Source organism: Hyaena hyaena, unplaced genomic scaffold (genome assembly GCF_003009895.1).
Source record: "Hyaena hyaena isolate Hyena2069 unplaced genomic scaffold, ASM300989v1 scaffold_7, whole genome shotgun sequence".
In the NCBI taxonomy this organism is placed as follows: domain Eukaryota; kingdom Metazoa; phylum Chordata; class Mammalia; order Carnivora; family Hyaenidae; genus Hyaena; species Hyaena hyaena.
Genome location: NW_024080639.1, coordinates 4,892,678 through 4,909,080, shown reverse-complemented (window position 1 = coordinate 4,909,080; position 16,403 = coordinate 4,892,678). Strand labels below are relative to the sequence as shown.

The 16,403-nt window shown below is 52.3% G+C and overlaps 2 protein-coding genes across 15 annotated transcripts in view; one reads left to right on the top strand and one right to left on the bottom strand.

Annotated features, from left to right (window-relative positions):
- The window catches only part of ADCY7 (adenylate cyclase 7), a 59,541-nt gene extending 52,405 nt beyond the window's left edge, over positions 1–7,136 (top strand). For 9 of the 12 annotated variants that reach the window (XM_039241909.1, XM_039241928.1, XM_039241888.1 and 6 more), the window contains exons 19-26: positions 271–464; positions 1,226–1,319; positions 1,717–1,872; positions 2,373–2,519; positions 3,366–3,470; positions 3,713–3,827; positions 4,411–4,535; positions 4,734–4,880. In XM_039241909.1, the coding sequence (XP_039097840.1) occupies positions 271–464; positions 1,226–1,319; positions 1,717–1,872; positions 2,373–2,519; positions 3,366–3,470; positions 3,713–3,827; positions 4,411–4,535; positions 4,734–4,880 (1,083 nt within the window). Of the gene's footprint in view, positions 1–270; positions 465–1,225; positions 1,320–1,716; positions 1,873–2,372; positions 2,520–3,365; positions 3,471–3,712; positions 3,828–4,410; positions 4,536–4,733 lie in introns of those variants that run through there. The other 3 variants (XM_039241937.1, XM_039241944.1, XM_039241951.1) reach the window with 3 other exon arrangements.
- A 1,257-nt stretch (positions 7,137–8,393) lies between these two features.
- BRD7 (bromodomain containing 7) overlaps positions 8,394–16,403 on the bottom strand; it is a 36,644-nt gene continuing 28,634 nt past the window's right edge. For 2 of the 3 annotated variants that reach the window (XM_039241846.1, XM_039241864.1), the window contains 8 exons: positions 15,655–15,762; positions 15,159–15,294; positions 14,620–14,731; positions 12,928–12,984; positions 10,039–10,153; positions 9,621–9,764; positions 8,947–9,090; positions 8,394–8,626 (listed from right to left, as the gene is read on the bottom strand). In XM_039241846.1, coding sequence (XP_039097777.1) covers positions 8,571–8,626; positions 8,947–9,090; positions 9,621–9,764; positions 10,039–10,153; positions 12,928–12,984; positions 14,620–14,731; positions 15,159–15,294; positions 15,655–15,762 — 872 coding nt within the window. In that variant the 3' untranslated portion in view covers positions 8,394–8,570. The remainder of the gene's footprint in view (positions 8,627–8,946; positions 9,091–9,620; positions 9,765–10,038; positions 10,154–12,927; positions 12,985–14,619; positions 14,732–15,158; positions 15,295–15,654; positions 15,763–16,403) is intronic. The other variant, XM_039241855.1, reaches the window with a different exon arrangement.

The following is a 16,403-nucleotide window of genomic DNA, read 5'->3' as shown; positions in this document are numbered from 1 at the left end:
GCCGCCTGCGGTTCTAGTGACCGCCGCCTCTTTTCCTTTAGACGAGTCAATGGGCCTCAAGTAGAAGTAAAAGTACAGTGAAGTTTTAGCTTCCGCCGTCTGCTTTGTTAAGGGAGGCCATCAAGGCAAGAGAGGCGTGCTGTAGACACGCTGGCTCCTCACGGGTCCCCCGAGGGGGCGGAGCTCCGGGTCAGTGTGCCGGGGGCTCAAGGCGGCCCTCTCCTTGGTGACCCCTGGTGCCTCATGGTGACCGCCCCCTCCACTCCCCAGTATTACGCCTGCAGCTGCATCCTGGCCTTTGTCGCCTGCTCCGTCTTCCTGCGGATGAGCCTGGAGCTGAAGGTCATGCTGCTGACAGTGGCCTTGGTGGCCTACCTGGTGCTCTTCAACATCTCCCCGTGCTGGCAGTGGGACTGCTGCGATCAAGGCCTGGCCAATGTCACCAAGACCAACGGCACCCTCAGGTGGGGCCCGCGGTGCTCTCCGGCAGCGTCCCCTTTGGTTCTTGTGTCATTTCAAACTGCGGGACAGCTGCGTCGGGGCCCGTCTGGACTGGACGCCTTGTGGGGGCCGGGGGGACCCACGGTGGCATGGCTCCCGAGCGACGGTCTGCACGCTCAGAGCTGAAGAGAGTGGCTCGGTTGCAGGTTCTCTGGGGGACGCCCCTAGTCCCACGGAGGCCTCCCGGGGGTGGGTGGGGGGCGGCCTCAGTCCAGGCCCCCTCCTTGAGCCGCATCCTGGACGTCCACAGAGTTCTGGAAAGAGCAGTTGTCTGTCACCTGTGGCCTGGGAAGGCTGGTGTGTGTGCGCTTTTGGGGGCTCTCTGCCCTGGGGGCGTTGGGGAGAGGGGCGCGGCTGCCCTTGAGCTTAGAAGGCCGGGATCTGGGGACCCAGAACCAAGTCTGCTCCCGGGGGGGTCTGCCAACCTGGAAGAAGTGTCTGGCCGCCCCCTCACCTGCCGGACTGCTCTTCCTTCAGACTTCGCCATGGCTCTTCCTGGTCGTGCAGCGTGAGCCGTGGTATCGCTGCAGAGAGGCCTCCCCACCTCCCACACCCGCTTTTCCGTGCAAGCGGACGTTCTTTAGCGTCTCGGCCACGAGCTCCGACGGCAGAGATCTCTGTCCCGTTCACGCCTTCCCGTGGGCTGGCTCAGAACGGCTGGGTCCCCCAGCCCCCCTGCACCCACGGGCTGGGGATGACTTCTGCCTTTTCCCTTCCTGCCCAGCAGCTCCCCGTTCTGTTTGTGGAAGGACCCGAAGGCGATGATCGACTTCTACCTGGCTTTGTTTTACGTCACCCTCCTCATGCTCTCCAGACAGGTACAGGCCACGGCGCCCCTGTATCCCTTGCTCAGCTTGGAGGGCGAGCTGGGATGGGGCGGGGACTCAGCAGACTCCGGGCAGACAGCCCTGTAGGGAAGCTCTGAGCCCTGGGGGACGGGTCCCTGCGTCCTCACCTCCCATCAGGACGCCAGTGACATTGGGTCACGTGGGTCACTTGAGAACTAGGTCGTGGCTGCTGTGGTTCTCAGGCCACTGGGAGGTGACTGTTGAGTTGGGAGACTTGAGCCGGAGACATTTGCCAGGGACAGAGGGTGGAGGGTGGATGGGACGGCTCAGCAGACCCCCAGGGTCAGAGCCCTGCGTGTTGCCCGGCCTGTGTGGTCCTGCCCCCGCTCGCTGCGGCCAGGACACTGACGTTCCCCGCCATCCGCAGATTGACTATTACTGCCGCTTGGACTGCTTGTGGAAGAAAAAGTTCAAGAAGGAACACGAGGAGTATGAGACCATGGAGAACGTGAACCGGCTGCTTCTGGAGAATGTCTTGCCGGCCCATGTGGCCGCGCACTTCATTGGTGACAAGCTAAATGAGGTGCGGTGCAAGCAGGGGCTGGGTCATTAGGGCACGGAGTCTGAGGGCCCAGGTGCAGTCCGGGGTCTCGCCCCCGTACGACGGGGCCGACAGGTCCGGGTGGTTGCGAGGACCGGGTGGGCGTCCAGGCATCTGTGGTCAGGACAATCCGGTGGACGGGAACGTGTATTTCACCCGTTCTGGGCAGCAGAGGTTCATAGCTGAGGAAGCAGGCCCAGTGGGTGCGGAAGCCAGGTTCCCAACTATGACTTCCTCCCACCCCGGGGGCTCTGGGCCTCAGCCAGGAGGTCCAGGGTACTGAAGAGCCAGAGGCAGCCTGGGCCTGCTCCGCCCCCACCAGTGGACTCAGTCTGACTCTTGCAACAGTCCCCAGACGGGCTGTGCCGCCTCCCAAGTTGGGTGGGGCGGCCGAGGAGCCTCGTCCTGTCTGCTGCTCCTGGTCCCCTCGCGGGGGCTGGGTGGCGTAAGGTGGTCTTCTTCCTTCCCTGCCCCCACCTCAGGACTGGTACCATCAGTCCTACGACTGTGTGTGTGTCATGTTTGCATCCGTGCCGGACTTCAAAGTCTTCTACACAGAGTGCGACGTCAACAAGGAGGGGCTGGAGTGCCTGCGTCTGCTGAACGAGATCATCTCCGACTTCGACGAGGTAGGCAGGAGTGGGTGGGGCCTCGGGGCTGAGCTCCTCCCATCGCCGGGACACACCTGTGCCTTTCTCCTCCCTTTCTTCCTAAGTATTAGGTTATGGTTATCTTCTCCGGGAGGGGCCTTTAAAGAAGTGGCAGTCCCTTATCTGCCGTTTCGGAGCTGGCCCTCCGCCTGACATAGGGTCAATCAGCCCAGCCGTAGCCTAAGTAGCCTAATGCCATGTCCCAAGGGCCAGGCCCTTCACCTCGCTGTGTCCTCATAGGGAGGAGGGTGAATGAGTAAAGGTTTCCTGAGACCATTCACATAACTTTTATTACAGGACATCGTGTTAATCTCTTACTGTGCCTGACGTACACACTAAAGCTCATCGTCGGGATGTACAGGGAGGCAGGAGCACACCGTACAGGGTTCGGGACTCTGTGGTTCCGGGCATCCCGTGGGGGACCTGGAGTGGATGGTGGGGGGCGGGGAGCTCCTGCAGTTTGATTTCCAGCAAGTCTACACCATCAACAGTTTCCGAGGAAGTCAGTCAGTTTGGACTTAATTCTCAGCTGCAAACAGTCGACCTTCCTGGGTGGACACTTCTGGGCTGCACTTGCTCCTTACACAGGAGTATGCAGATGCCCAAGGAGGGGCGGAGGAGCAGATGGACAAACCCCAGGGAGGCCTGAGATGACAGGAGCAGCCGTGTCCTGTGTCCCTGCAGGGACTGGCTGTCCACTCACACGGGGAGGCCAAGCACGAGAACTGTTAGCAGCAGGGGCGGGAAGGACCCCACCCCTTCTCGGACCCCGGGGTGGGCCCAGGCTGCAGCTGGGCCATACGGCTGTGTCCCTTCGTCCCGCAGCTGCTCCTAAAGCCCAAGTTCAGCAGCGTGGAGAAGATCAAGACCATCGGCAGCACGTACATGGCAGCTGTGGGGCTCAGCGTCCCCTCAGGGACTGAGAACCAGGTACAGAGCTGAGCTGGTGGCCTCAGGTCCCAGCCCCACATAAGGGGGATTCCACAGTCCCCAGACCCGTCACCTGACTTTGAGGGATACCCCTTCCTGCCCTGTCTTATGAGCCAGGGGCAGAGGCCCTCACAACTCAGCCCAGGGGAGGCGTGCGGTGGGGGGGTGTAGGTGGCTACCTCCCTGTCGAGGCGGGAGGCCGGGGCGAGGGACCCCACGGCCCCTGTGCACATGTCCCACAGGACCTGGAGCGGCAGCACGCGCACATCGGCATCATGGTGGAGTTCAGCATCGCCCTGATGAGCAAGCTGGACGGCATCAACCGGCATTCCTTCAACTCCTTCCGCCTGCGAGTGGGTGAGGGCCCAGGCGGGTAGGCCGGGCCGGGCCACGCCGGGCGGCTGCGGTTGGTCCCGGAGACCGGCAAGCCCCCGTTCCGGTCTGACGGCGCACTTGACTGGCCAGCGGGGAAGGTTTGAGAACCCCCCCCTTGATCATACACCCCAGCGCCTGGGTAACTACTTTTTGCACACTGTTAACGAAGTTACCTTGGAAAGTGTTAAGTAGATAGGAACGTATCACTACAGAACACGGGGAGCCAAAAATCATGGCCTGGAAACCCTAAAACACACTGCAGACGAAGCAGCTACGAAGCGGACTACTCTGTTAGCTAACGGGGCCGGTGCTCAAAGCCCATTCATGCTTTGTTGGGAGACGGGGAGAGGGCGAGGTGCCGCCCTCAGCCCGACTTCTAGAGCGAGCAGCCGGTATGCGGGCCGCCCGGGAGCACCTGTCCCACGTCCCGAGTGAGGGCCCCCGTCACGGGCTCGGGAAGCCCCTTCAACCTGCATTTCAGGGCTGGTCGGTGCTTTCTGTGGCTGCTGCTGGACTGCAGCCTCCTGTGTCCCTACGACCTGCTAACTGCAAATGTCATCTTCAGGCATAAACCACGGGCCTGTGATCGCCGGGGTGATCGGGGCACGGAAACCTCAGTATGACATCTGGGGAAACACGGTCAACGTCGCCAGCCGAATGGAGAGCACTGGAGAGCTTGGCAAGATCCAGGTACAACCCCACTGCGGAAGGCCATGCCCTGGGGGAGGAACCTCCCAGAGCGGGGGCACCGGGCATCCATCAGCTTTGTGACTCCAACCCGGACAGGGACACCAGACGTGTGTGCTGTTTGGGGCCGGTTCCTGGCTGTGCCCTCAGCAGCAGGCGTTCCTCCTGCTTCCCAAGACTTTGGTGTCTTTTCCTTTTCAGGTTACTGAGGAGACGAGCACCATCCTCCAGGGACTGGGTTACTCTTGCGAATGTAGGGGACTGATTAATGTCAAAGGCAAAGGCGAGCTGAGGACTTACTTTGTCTGTACAGACACTGCGAAGTTCCAAGGGCTGGGACTGAATTGAGGGCTTCTGCTAGGGGAACGTGCCGGAAGCGGGGAGCACCCAGACCCCCGCCAGGCCCAGGGGCAGTCGCTGCCCTGACAGACGGCTGTGTGTGGACTTGGACTTGTGCTAGAGGATCTCTTGGAATGTGCACCAGACCCCGGCCCGAGGCGACCACCGCACCTTGCCACACCCAGGCAGCTGGGACACACGTGGAGCCCCTGGGTACCATGAGACCTCCGAGCAGGAGCTGGACACACACCCGGCCACAGCCCGCGAGCCGCCAGCGGGACTGGTCTTTCCTACGTCCAGAACCACGCTGAGTTGCCCGGGATGGACTGGGCACGCCCCCCTTCTCCCAGCGGAGCAGCCACAGGACTGTAAATCTCTCACACAGGCACCCCGGAAAAGAGCTGAAAGGGCGTTTTCCATCTAGGGTTTCACACAGTAGGGTGAGAACACACGACAGACGCTTGCCACTGGTCCGCTCTGGCACGTGTCTGATTTAAATGGGTGTATTAGTGGAGGTTCTATCCTTTATAATGACTTCTTAGATGCCAGACAAAATCTCTTCCCTCCAGTGTGCGGTCTTTTTAACCACGGACATATGACCGCTGACGGGTCGGCGGGGCCGAAGAGCACGGCCGTCACTCGGCAGGACGGCGAGGAGCGGCGCAGCCCGGAAAGAAAGGCATAGCCTCCTGGCCCTTTCCCTGAGCGGCGTGCGCACCTGGAACACCCTCCTGAGCTCCATCCTGCTTCCTGTACTGGGAAGGAATGGGGTCTTATGTAGACAGAACGCAGCCTGCAGTGCTCCCTGCCTTTTCTTTAGTCCTCACAGCTCACCTGCAGAAGCTTCAGGATGAAAAGCGCGTCCTCCACAAATGCGCAAAGAGGTTCCAGCACCTGGGAAGCCAGCCCGCTCAGCCGCAGAGATGGACTTGTTCTGAATGGAAGGGATCGAGTCAGATGCAAAAAGCCAGGTTTTCAAGGCATGTCTCACGTGCTGCAATTCTAAAAGAATCAGGTCAGCCTTTGCTGCGTTTCAAGGTTGAGAAGGAGCCAAACTGCTTGTTTCTCTTTCTGAATCAGCTTCACCTCCGCCTCCCCAGAGCACACCTGGGGTTCACTGCAGAGCAGGGACGCCCAGCTGGGAGGCCTCCAGGAAGCCCCTGCAAGTACAGCAAATCCAGCACATGGAGACTTCAGAAGCTTACACAGTGCCGCAGCCAAGGGCAGGGAGGACCGGGCCTGAAGCCGCTGTCTGCGGGCTGACGCGCCTCGGAAGGGGCGTATCTAATTCTCACAGGGTGCCGGGGGCACCAGTGCAGGTCCGAGGTCTGAATGTAACTGGAATAGATGTGAACGAATTACAGGAACTTGCTGGATACAGGAATTTTGTGGCAAAAATGCTATTAAGGGGAATAACTTTACTTAAACTGTTTCTGCACCAACTTCCCCTACGAAGGGCTGGTTTCAGGGCACTACCCTGAAATCTGTACACTTAACTCAGCAGTGGCCTCCTGGGAAGTCAGGAAGGTTCTGCCCCTGATCCGAAACAGACACACACAGGTGCACTGGGCCTCTCCAAGGTGGACGTTCTACTCTCTTAATATTCGAATCACTTTGCTCTTCCAGCAACAGAAATCCCAATTAGGAGTTTAAAAAGTAGTTCCCATAGGTTTTTATTTCCAGTTCAAGCACTGTGCTCAGACAAGAGTATTTTGGAGGTTTTTAGGTTTTCACGTGCAGATCGTGGTGCATGATGGACCATAAAAAGCACTCAGTTTTCATCAGCCTGTTTTCCGGTCCCAAGCCCTTTCACCACTGGCGCCATTTTGTCTTAGGACAGGACAATTATCTTTTCTAACACTGACCTTTTCTGGGGGTCAAGGGCTCGATTAAGGGTGGACTCCCTGACTCTAGTGAAAATCACACCTGACATTCTCTGGTTTACTCATTTAAGATTTCCTAACAGAGAAGAAGATCATTAACCAGTTTCTACACTGTGTATATAACAGGTCAACGTACAGAAACAGGTTCTGAGGGTGCAACAACTAGCAATGACTCTGCATCCGAGTATTGATAGATCTGTAACATTTGTTTCAAAATGTTGTATTTCATTTTTATAAAGTACCAGTGTTTCTACTTTGTTTAGCATTTCGTACATTAAATTAGCAATGTGGAAAACATGAATGTCCTAGTGTTTTGAATTTAATATTTTCTAGGTCTCTAGATCTAAAGTTTAAGAATTACTGCCTGAATTAAACTCTAAAAACACTTGATAAAACATACTTAAACAATTTTAAAGGTCTTCTGGCATATGGTTTTAAGTAGGTGTTTATTTTTTCATTTTTTAAAAGTCTGGGAGAGAGACAGTGCAAGTGGGGGAGGGGCAGAGAGAATCCCAAGCCGGCTCGTGGGGCTTGAACCCAGGAAGCTATTAAATCGTGACCTGAGCCAGATGCTTAACTGAGCCACCAAGGCACCCCTTTAGTAGGTCATTTTTAACTCTCCTGAAAGAATCCCTTCTCTTTCACCCTTCTTGTTCTTGCTAAATATTAGTTTTCAAAGCCAGGACAATAAAAATAAAACAACTTCCAGCCTGGGGGTTTTACAGACGGCTCTGTACAGTCCGAGCAGGGCCATAAATGTGGCTCGTTCACTGAGCGAGGCTGCAGTGTGGTGCCGGGGATCGGAGGGGGCCACACGTCTCATGGTCTCCCACTCAGCTACCTGCTCAAGAAGCTGACCTTTGCGTTTCAGATAAAACTACATGACTGTTAGTCCAAGGGACACGCGGAGGCATGGGTGACCCGGGAGGAACGGTAAACAGAAATGTAAACTTTAAGCTCCACGTTCCCTCTCTTATTTAGCTTATCCTTTTACCACAGTTCTAAGTGACTCTCAAAAAATGGGAAACAACAAACCAAACAGGACCGCCAGACAAGTGAGTGCTAGGAGACTCCTGGGGTGACCTTTGGGGGTGGGGGAGAGGGAGGGTGGCACGGGGGAAGCACCTCCTCCATACGGCGTCATTCCCCTCAAGTGCACAGGGGAAACACTAGCAGATTCTTAAAGTGTGTTCGGTGTATTGCCTCCACAATGTGACAACAGGAAACCTCGCTGGATGGGGGTTTTAAAGACATGTCTTTGCTCTGGTCCCGTCTGTGCCCCCGAGGGAGCGGCAGTATCACTATCTGACCCAAACACGCCCAGGTCCCCTCCTCCTTTCTGCTCCAGGGGGCGGCAGGTCAGAGTCCGTGCCAGTCCTCCCTCATGGGCCCTTTCTTTAAATAAACCATCCCGATGAGATCTGGTAAGTCAGGAACTAGCTGGTGATAATTTCTCTTATGAGGAGTTTGGCAAACGTGGAAAAACGAGGGACTTCAATTATTTGGGGGACTTGCTGCTTTTAAGGAATGGTCCTGAAAAGGCTGTTTTATTTCCTAAGTGCTTCTCTATCACTTCATCCTCAGACCCAGCCCCGGGAAAATTGTGGTCAAGGTGGCTCAGCCAATCACACGATACACCTCGCAATCCCTGGCTCAGCTTTATTACCTAATAGAAGTCCAATCTCTGGAACGTTAAAATTGTTCCAAAGTTTAATTAAAAACACAATTTACAAATATTTAATATCTTCTGAAAAGCATCTCCAAGTTAAGAATGAAAAAAATATGTACATAATACATAATGAAGTACCAGTTAGCTTCAAATCCCATCCAGTCCACACTCGGCAACACCGGTCTTTTTAGGCTCTTCAAAATCTGAAAAAAAAAGTTACAGCTTCATTTAGCACTTCTCCCCTTTTAAGGAAAAGGTAAAGGTATCATCCAGAAGACTGAGTGCCAACAGCCCTTCTTTGCCATGTCTGAGGCTGAAGACTAGAGGTACTACTGGGCTATCACTGTAGCTCTTTTGGCAAATGCGTGAAACCTTTATTTCCTTTACATCTTGTCTAAAGAATTAAGGAGTTTATACATCATCACGGTGCAGCGACAAAAACCCTTTCAGGGTTACTTGGCGGACAGGACCGACGTTCCTCTTACAACAGCCTTCCATTTTCCCAGAGACGCGGGGCACGTACCTTCCGTTAAGTCTACGAAGTTGTTTCCCGTGACGGGGGAGGGGACGGAGATCCCCATCGCTTTCCGAACCCCGTACATGCTCACGACGTCGCCTGGAGTGACCTGCTGTGCAAGTTCTTTCAGATTGTTGGTCACTTGTTCAGCTAGGAAGGAAAAAAACAAAAACAGTTCTAGGTACTGAAACGTGGTTCCTTTAGATTAAAACAAAAAAGTCACAGCAACAATACAAACTTGACCCTGGAACGACAGGGGTTTGCACTGTGCAGGTCCACTTATATAGGTTTTTTTTTTTTTTTTGATAACGCAGGCCTGTAAATGTTATTTTCTCCTATGATTTTAATCCTTTCTTTTCTCTAGCTTTACCGTATGAATTAGTACAGAACATACGAGCCTGTTAGGCGACTGTTTTTAGGTAAGGCTTCGGAGCAACAAAGGGCTATCACAGTAGTTAAGTTTGGAGGGAGACAAAAATCACATGTGGATTTTCAACGGTGCAGGGTGGGTGGGTGGCTGGGGTCAGCACCCCCAACCCCCACGCTGTTCAAGGGTCAACTGTGTCAACGCAAAAATAAGTCACCCACAGTTCACGTCGGCGTGGCCTGACAGCGCCATCCCTTCTCAGTTTTCCCTCTAAACGTTCCCCGACTCTCTTCTTCCCGCAGGTGCGACCTACCGAGGTGCATCTCCCTGTAGGAGGGGCCCAAGAGACAGATCATGTTGGGAGGGGGTCTCGTGCTCAGACGCTCGTTCTGGGCTTCCTGCAGCTCTCTGAGCAATCTGGTGGTCTCGTCAAGTTTCTTCTGGAACATTTCAGCTTCTGTACGGTGCGAAGAATAACATGCTTAAGAAAATGTGGACGTACTTGTGTTGCATCTTGTGCGGTAAAGGGAGTCCCGTGCTCTGGGGCTCTATGTACCGGCTGGGCTTCTCTCCTCAGAGGAGTGACCCCTTCAGAGGAAACCACCGCCACAGGCACGCTTCCCCACTCGTGGACACACGGCCAGCCAAGACTTCCTGCGGTCAATGGCTGTGTTAATCTGTACTAAGGTGATGTTAAATATGGACAGCCTGGGTCATGAAGTGACACTCACCTTCAGAGTCAAAAACTTCAACAGGAGTGCCAAAATTTGTAACTGCTTTCAGTGCTGTGAACCTGTCCTGGTTACTGGAGTCTAAGCGCCCTGCTGGCTCTACTTCTGTAATCTGCTTTTAAAAACAAGAAAAAAAGAAGGAAGAAAGGAATTATTCGAGCTTGTTAAATCCCACAGTGCTAGAATGAGAAATCAATAAGATAGCTTGTGTGTAAGATAGCCAAGCTGTCCCACCTATTTACTCTGCAGTTAGTTTTGCCACCTACAGAAAATGTCTTTCCAGAATACTTTAATAAAGTGCCATTCCCAAAGCCTGGCCAGAAAGCGCCCCGTAATGCACACTCCTCTGCGGTGACCCGGCGTGTCATCATACGCGGCCTGCTCCAGGCGGCAGCCACAGACAGACTAAAGGAATGAGGGGCTCGGCAGTGCCTGCACTGTGACGAGCTTCTGGGGACTGTGACAGTGCCTCGTGCTTCCGAGGCTCACAGGCAGTCCACACACCTGCAAACCCACAGCAGAGCTGCATGACATACTTCCAGTCTCTTCCCTGCCACAGAGCCAGGCTGTCAGCATTGCACGGGAGAAACAAAATCTCAGAAAGGCTGGGGCTTTAATTTTGGAATTACAAGACTCAGAGTTTCCATAACCCCAATACTACTCTTTAGGAAGAGACTGACCCAGATAACAAGTTACCAGAAGTGAACAGTTCCACTTAGCCTTTGGCACGGCCCTCGACACATTTATGACAACAGCCGGTCTCTCCGCCTACACCGGGCAGGCGTGTGGAGGAGAAGCATCGGCACGTACTTGCGGCTCTCCACGGCGGCTGGGCCCTCACGACCCCACGCGGTGAGCTGCTCCCCTTTTACCAGCTGCCTTTCCCATCCTCAGGAGTTCCTGCCGCTCACTAGGCACACGACCTGGCCTGGCTCCTCCTCCTTAAAACATGGTTTGGCAGGTGCCACATCCGCATCTGTCTTTCCTCATCTCCTCAGGCTTTCTTCCCCGTCAGTTACCAGGCTCACATCTGTCCGCTCTCACGTCCCAGCTTCCCTCTTTTCCTCTAACGCTCTAACCTCTACCTCTGTCCCCACCGATTTACCAACACTGCTCTGATGAAGGTTACAAACGCCACCTGCCACTCTCACAGGGCTCACAGGCAGTGGCTGACACCAGACTCCTCCCTGCATGTCTCTCTCCTGTGGTTTTTCTACCTCAACTACTGGTCTTCTCCAAAGTTCTGTCCTTCAAGTTTTTTTTTTTTTTTAAAGAATAGTGTCTTTGATAAATGTATAGGAACATTTTCTTGACTTTGGCCTGAGTGATGATTTCTTGGATATGAACACAAAAGCACAGCAACAGAGGCAAAAATAAAGTGGGATTGCAGGAAACTAAAAATCTATCGCATGGCAAAGGAAACAATCAACAGAATGAAGAGAGACAACCTATGGAATAAAAGGAAATATTTACAAACCATGTTATCTGATAAGGGATTAATTTACAAAATATATAAGGAACTCAACACAATAGCATCAAAAGACTCAAAAATATTTTAAAAATGGGGAAAGGACTGGAATAGATATTTCTGAAAAGAAGACATGCAAACGGTCAACATGTACATGAAATGGTGCCCAACACCACTAACCAGCAGGGAAACAAATCAAAATCACAATGAGCCAGCATGGCCATCAAGGACGACGACAAAGCAAAAGACAGCAGCGCTGGTGAGAATGTGGAGAAAGGAGCACCTTCGTGCACTATGGGGGGGGGCGGGGAGTACAAACTGGTGTGGCCATTACTGGAAACAGTATGGAGGTTTGTTTCTCAAACCACCAAAAAAAGAACTACTATATGACCCAGCAATCCCGTGTCTAGGTGCATAGACGAAATCGGCACGTGCACGCACACACACACACGCGTACACACACAGCATGGAATATTGTTCAGTCTTCAACAAGCAGGAAACGCTATCACTGTCACAACACAGATGCCCCTGGACCTGTCCTTCCACCTTTACTCAGGGCACGGGTTCCCTTGGGACAGTCACGTTCACTTGAATGACTACAGTAATATCCTCCCTTACGCCAATGACTTCCAGACCTACACACCTGCCGTCAGACTGGGGAGTCCCAGGTCTCCCCTCCAAGACTTCCCCAATCACCGCCGCGTGGGGAGCTCCGGTTCCCGCCATGGATGGGTGCTCTCGAGCCCACGACGTACCTCGTGCACCAGGCCCTGCTGATTTTAGTTCTACTATGCTTCTCTGTCTTGTAGGCCGTCGTTCCCTTCCACACTGCCACACCGTCATCGTATGGCTCAGTCAAGCCCCACGGCGCTTGACTGGTCCCTTCTCCAGCCTCTCTCCCCTGCACGTTTTCTCAGAGCTTCCTAGCTTTAAGGGTGAGATCTCAGCTTCTTGGACTGCATGTATGACCCTCTGTCACTAGACCCTCATCTACGCAGCCTTTCCTCCTCCACCTGACAGCCCTGGGTCACACGCCTCCTGCGCTCTCTGCACACACGCACTGTCCTCTCAGGTCCGTTTGTCCCGACACATGCAGGTCTGCCCATTTCAGACTCCAGGCGCTACTTGCTGGGAGAACGGCCGGCCATCCCTCCAGACCCTGTCCGCCCCGCATCCCTCTATGAGCACGTCCCTGGCTATCCAGAGCAGCTGGCTTCCGATCCGTGTTCCTACAGTGTCCATTTACACTGTGTGGTAACTGGCTTGGGCTCCCTTATTTACATGCATGTGCGCTGTACTAGCTACTACTACACTCCCCACGGGCAAAAAGAATTGTTTTATCTAAGGATAAAATAAGCGTTATCATTTAGGCCTTTTAGCTTATCCTCCATTTAAGTATTTTTAATGAAGAATATAATCACCTCCATTTCTTTGGCTGTGTCAAGGGTCCTAGTCTGGCCTTCATCTTCAGGTGATGGCTATAAGAACAAAGAAAACCAAGTTTTCATTAAAACATATTCTATTAAGGGAAAGCAAAAAATATTAAGAGTTTCAAGGCAATGAATAAGCACATGGATTACTGGAATTTATTTAAAAACATTTTCTAATGCTTATTTACTTTTGAGAGAGAGAGAGACTGAGTGTGAGTGGGGAGGGGCAGAGAGAGAGGCAGAGAAAGGGAGACACAGAACCTGAAGCAGGCTCCACGCTCTGAGCTGTCAGCACAGTGCCTGACACGGGGCTCGAACTCATGAACCGTGCGATGACGACTTGAGCAGAAGTTGGATGCTTAACCACCCAGGGGCCCCTGGATTACTGGAATTTAATTTTTAATTTATTTTTCAGAAGTTTATTTGAGAAAGAGCATGCACGAGACAGCAGGGGAGGGGCAGAGAGAGAGAGAATATCAGGCAGGCTCCATGCTCAGTGAGGAGCCTGAGGCGGGGCTCCATCTCATGACTGAGATCATGGCCCGAGACGTTATCAAGAGTCAGATGCTTAACCAACTGAGACTCCCTCTCTCTCTGCCCCTCCCCTGCTCGTTCTCTCTCAAAAATAAACATTATTTTTTTTAAAAAGTTTTATTATGATTTTTAAAATCAGTTCCCAATCTCTTAAAAGTATGAACAATGTGTCCTTATATATAACTTTTTAAAATTTTCTAAGATGTATTCTGAGATGTGCTGAATCAGTGGACAGAGTAATTTTACATTTCAAATTTTTTGCCCTATCAGCCAAATGAAAGATACTCAATTTCAGTTTAACACTACTAATTAATTCAGATTAATTGACTTGGATCAGAGTAAAACTGTTTACGAGCTGATGCGAAGATGCATGTTTTGGAGGCCACGTGAGGGAAGCAGGCGGTGCACTAGGGCTGTACAGCTGTGCTCAGAGAACCAGACGTGCTGACTCAGCGCTGCTGACGGTCACCCAGGGACCAGCAGCCACATGCACAGCGAGGGCAGAGGACAAGGCGACAGCAGCCACAGCCATTGGGAAGAGCTAGGACCCTGAGAGACACAAGGCTCTTCTAAGCGTGGACAAGGACAGTGTGGAGGTGGACTTGCTTTTATCCCAGGAAGAGCACTTTCTGGTTCTAACCTCTGAGCTGGGGATTGACCAGGTGACCAACTACATCCAACTGAACTAGAGACTTGTAAACTAAGTATCAGTAACAGCAAAGAGGAAGTTTCTTACTTTGTTCCTTGCCCCCCCCCCCCCCGCCCCCCGGCCCAACTGTGTTCTTACTGCATAATAGAAAAGGACCTTCGCTATCATTCGAATCAACTCAGTTTCAAGCCAGTGAGCAAGACTTCCCTTTTTTGTCAGGGTGCATGGCACAGCTGATCCCAAGCAGTCAGCTGCATTTTGGATTCCTATGTTCTCAAGATTGGGAGATAATGACGGTCTTCTGGCCCTTGCAGACCCTGGGAGCTGGCTTCCTTGTTTCCGTTCATTGTCCTCCACCCACAGTCCACACCCAGGCCGGGCTGTCTCTCAAGGGAAGGCTGCCCAGCTGTCACCGTGGTGACTCCCGTGGTTTCATAACACCCAGTGACTAATGCTGAGAGCCAATAATAAATTACCCGGCTCTTTGGTAGCCTTCTTACCATCTCCAGCTCTTGAAGGGTTCTAGAATGGCTTCCTTTTGTTAAAACATCCAGTAAACTATCTGCCATCACATATGGATAATCCTGGCAAGTGGCCAAAAACTCATGGATGCTGAAAGAGAGTGTCAGCAAAGTCACTTCCTTTAGTCACCTCTGTCGGCTTCATCCTCCCACCCCGGCCAACAGTTTCCACCAGACACAACTTACGTTTATACACCACTGTGTAAGAATGTCTGTCTGGGTGCAATGTGCTTACAGTGATGACGGTATCGTCATGAGAGAAGTAAGCAAGATCAAGAACACAGGGAAATGAAATACTCCTGGGGAAACCGTCAAAGAAAAATAAGTCTTCTCAATGACAGAGGCTTCAGGGTTCAGCCCTGGACTTGCTCCTGCCCTTCACTTCCTTCCTAAGGTGACCTTATTCACCTCAGGACATGCATGGAGTCTCAAAGTCACACCCCCAGTTTGGACCACACCCTTCACATATACACAGGTCTATCAGGATTTCAGAAGAACATGGCACTGGGGAGACGCACCTGAAATCACTTGGAAGATCAGAGTCTTCCCCGTAGGCTGAATAGATTAGATCAGAGTCGTCCTTGCTGATGTTTGCAAATGTGGAGTCATAATGTGGAGCGTAAGAACTGTAGGGTCCGTAATTCAAGTATAACACTGTTGACAGAAGTTAAAGACTACTACAATACTATTCTGTAATGTGTGTCAAACTGATTTTTGTTTTATTAAAGATTATTCCCTTCTAATTTTACTACTTCAATGGCTGGTATAACAAATCAAAGGTAGGTATTTCCCCCTCCCAGATCCTCATGAAGTCACAACTCAAGTGACTTTTTCCCCGAGGAAAGGAAGAACAGAAGTCATTTGGAACACTAATAGCTGATTTTTCAGTTTCTTCCGAAGTTATGAAAGAGCTGATTCATGTTGAAAAAATGCCACCAAAAGAATTAGTGATAAAGCAACTAAGTGGTACTCCTGCTTTCCCCCCGCTGGCTGCTTGAAAGGAGAAAACATTACCTGGGGTGACTCTGTTCCTCTTGTCTTCCTTGAACCCCTGCAAAGTATTCACTCCAGACTGAAGCCTTCCGGTTGTCATCCCCAGCCTCACAGGGCAGTAGCCTGGCTCTGAAACAGAAGACCGGGCTCGGTGTGGGAGGCGCACGCGGTGTGAGGGGCTGGGGCGCTGCAGGGGGTCTGCACACACACCGCTCCGTGCCACCCAGGGGACTGTCCAGGAGGCTTTATTCACATAAGAACACCTCAGCTTAGCAAGGTAGGAACGTGGCCAGGCCCCAAACCTGGTCCTGTTCATTTCCCTCTATTGCTTCCTAGAACTCTTTATAATCATGTTGCAGTTCACTTAAAAAAAAGAAATTAAGGGTTTAAAAATTGAAACTTGTGACAAAAGCAAGCCAGTAGAAAAGCTTAGTAAAAGACTAAGGGAAACTACCTGATTAAAGACAAGAACTCATGGTATATTCAGGATAAGAATTAATGTCTATGAGGCATAACTTTCGACGCAGTGAGGAATGGCCTTTAAGATGTGCTCTGTAAGCCAGGAAAAACCCCTTTGCCTGGTAGGAATGTGAAATGAGCAGAACTGTGAAGGGTGGTTGAAAACGCAATGAGGAGAAAACAATCTCTAGCGGAGAGTTCTGGTCTTTGCACCACAACCACCCTGGAAGAGAGGCTACGACCAGTGTGATGAAAGCATTTGCGAGAAACGCTGCACACCTAAACTGGATCTTCTCTTCCTCTCAGCGAGC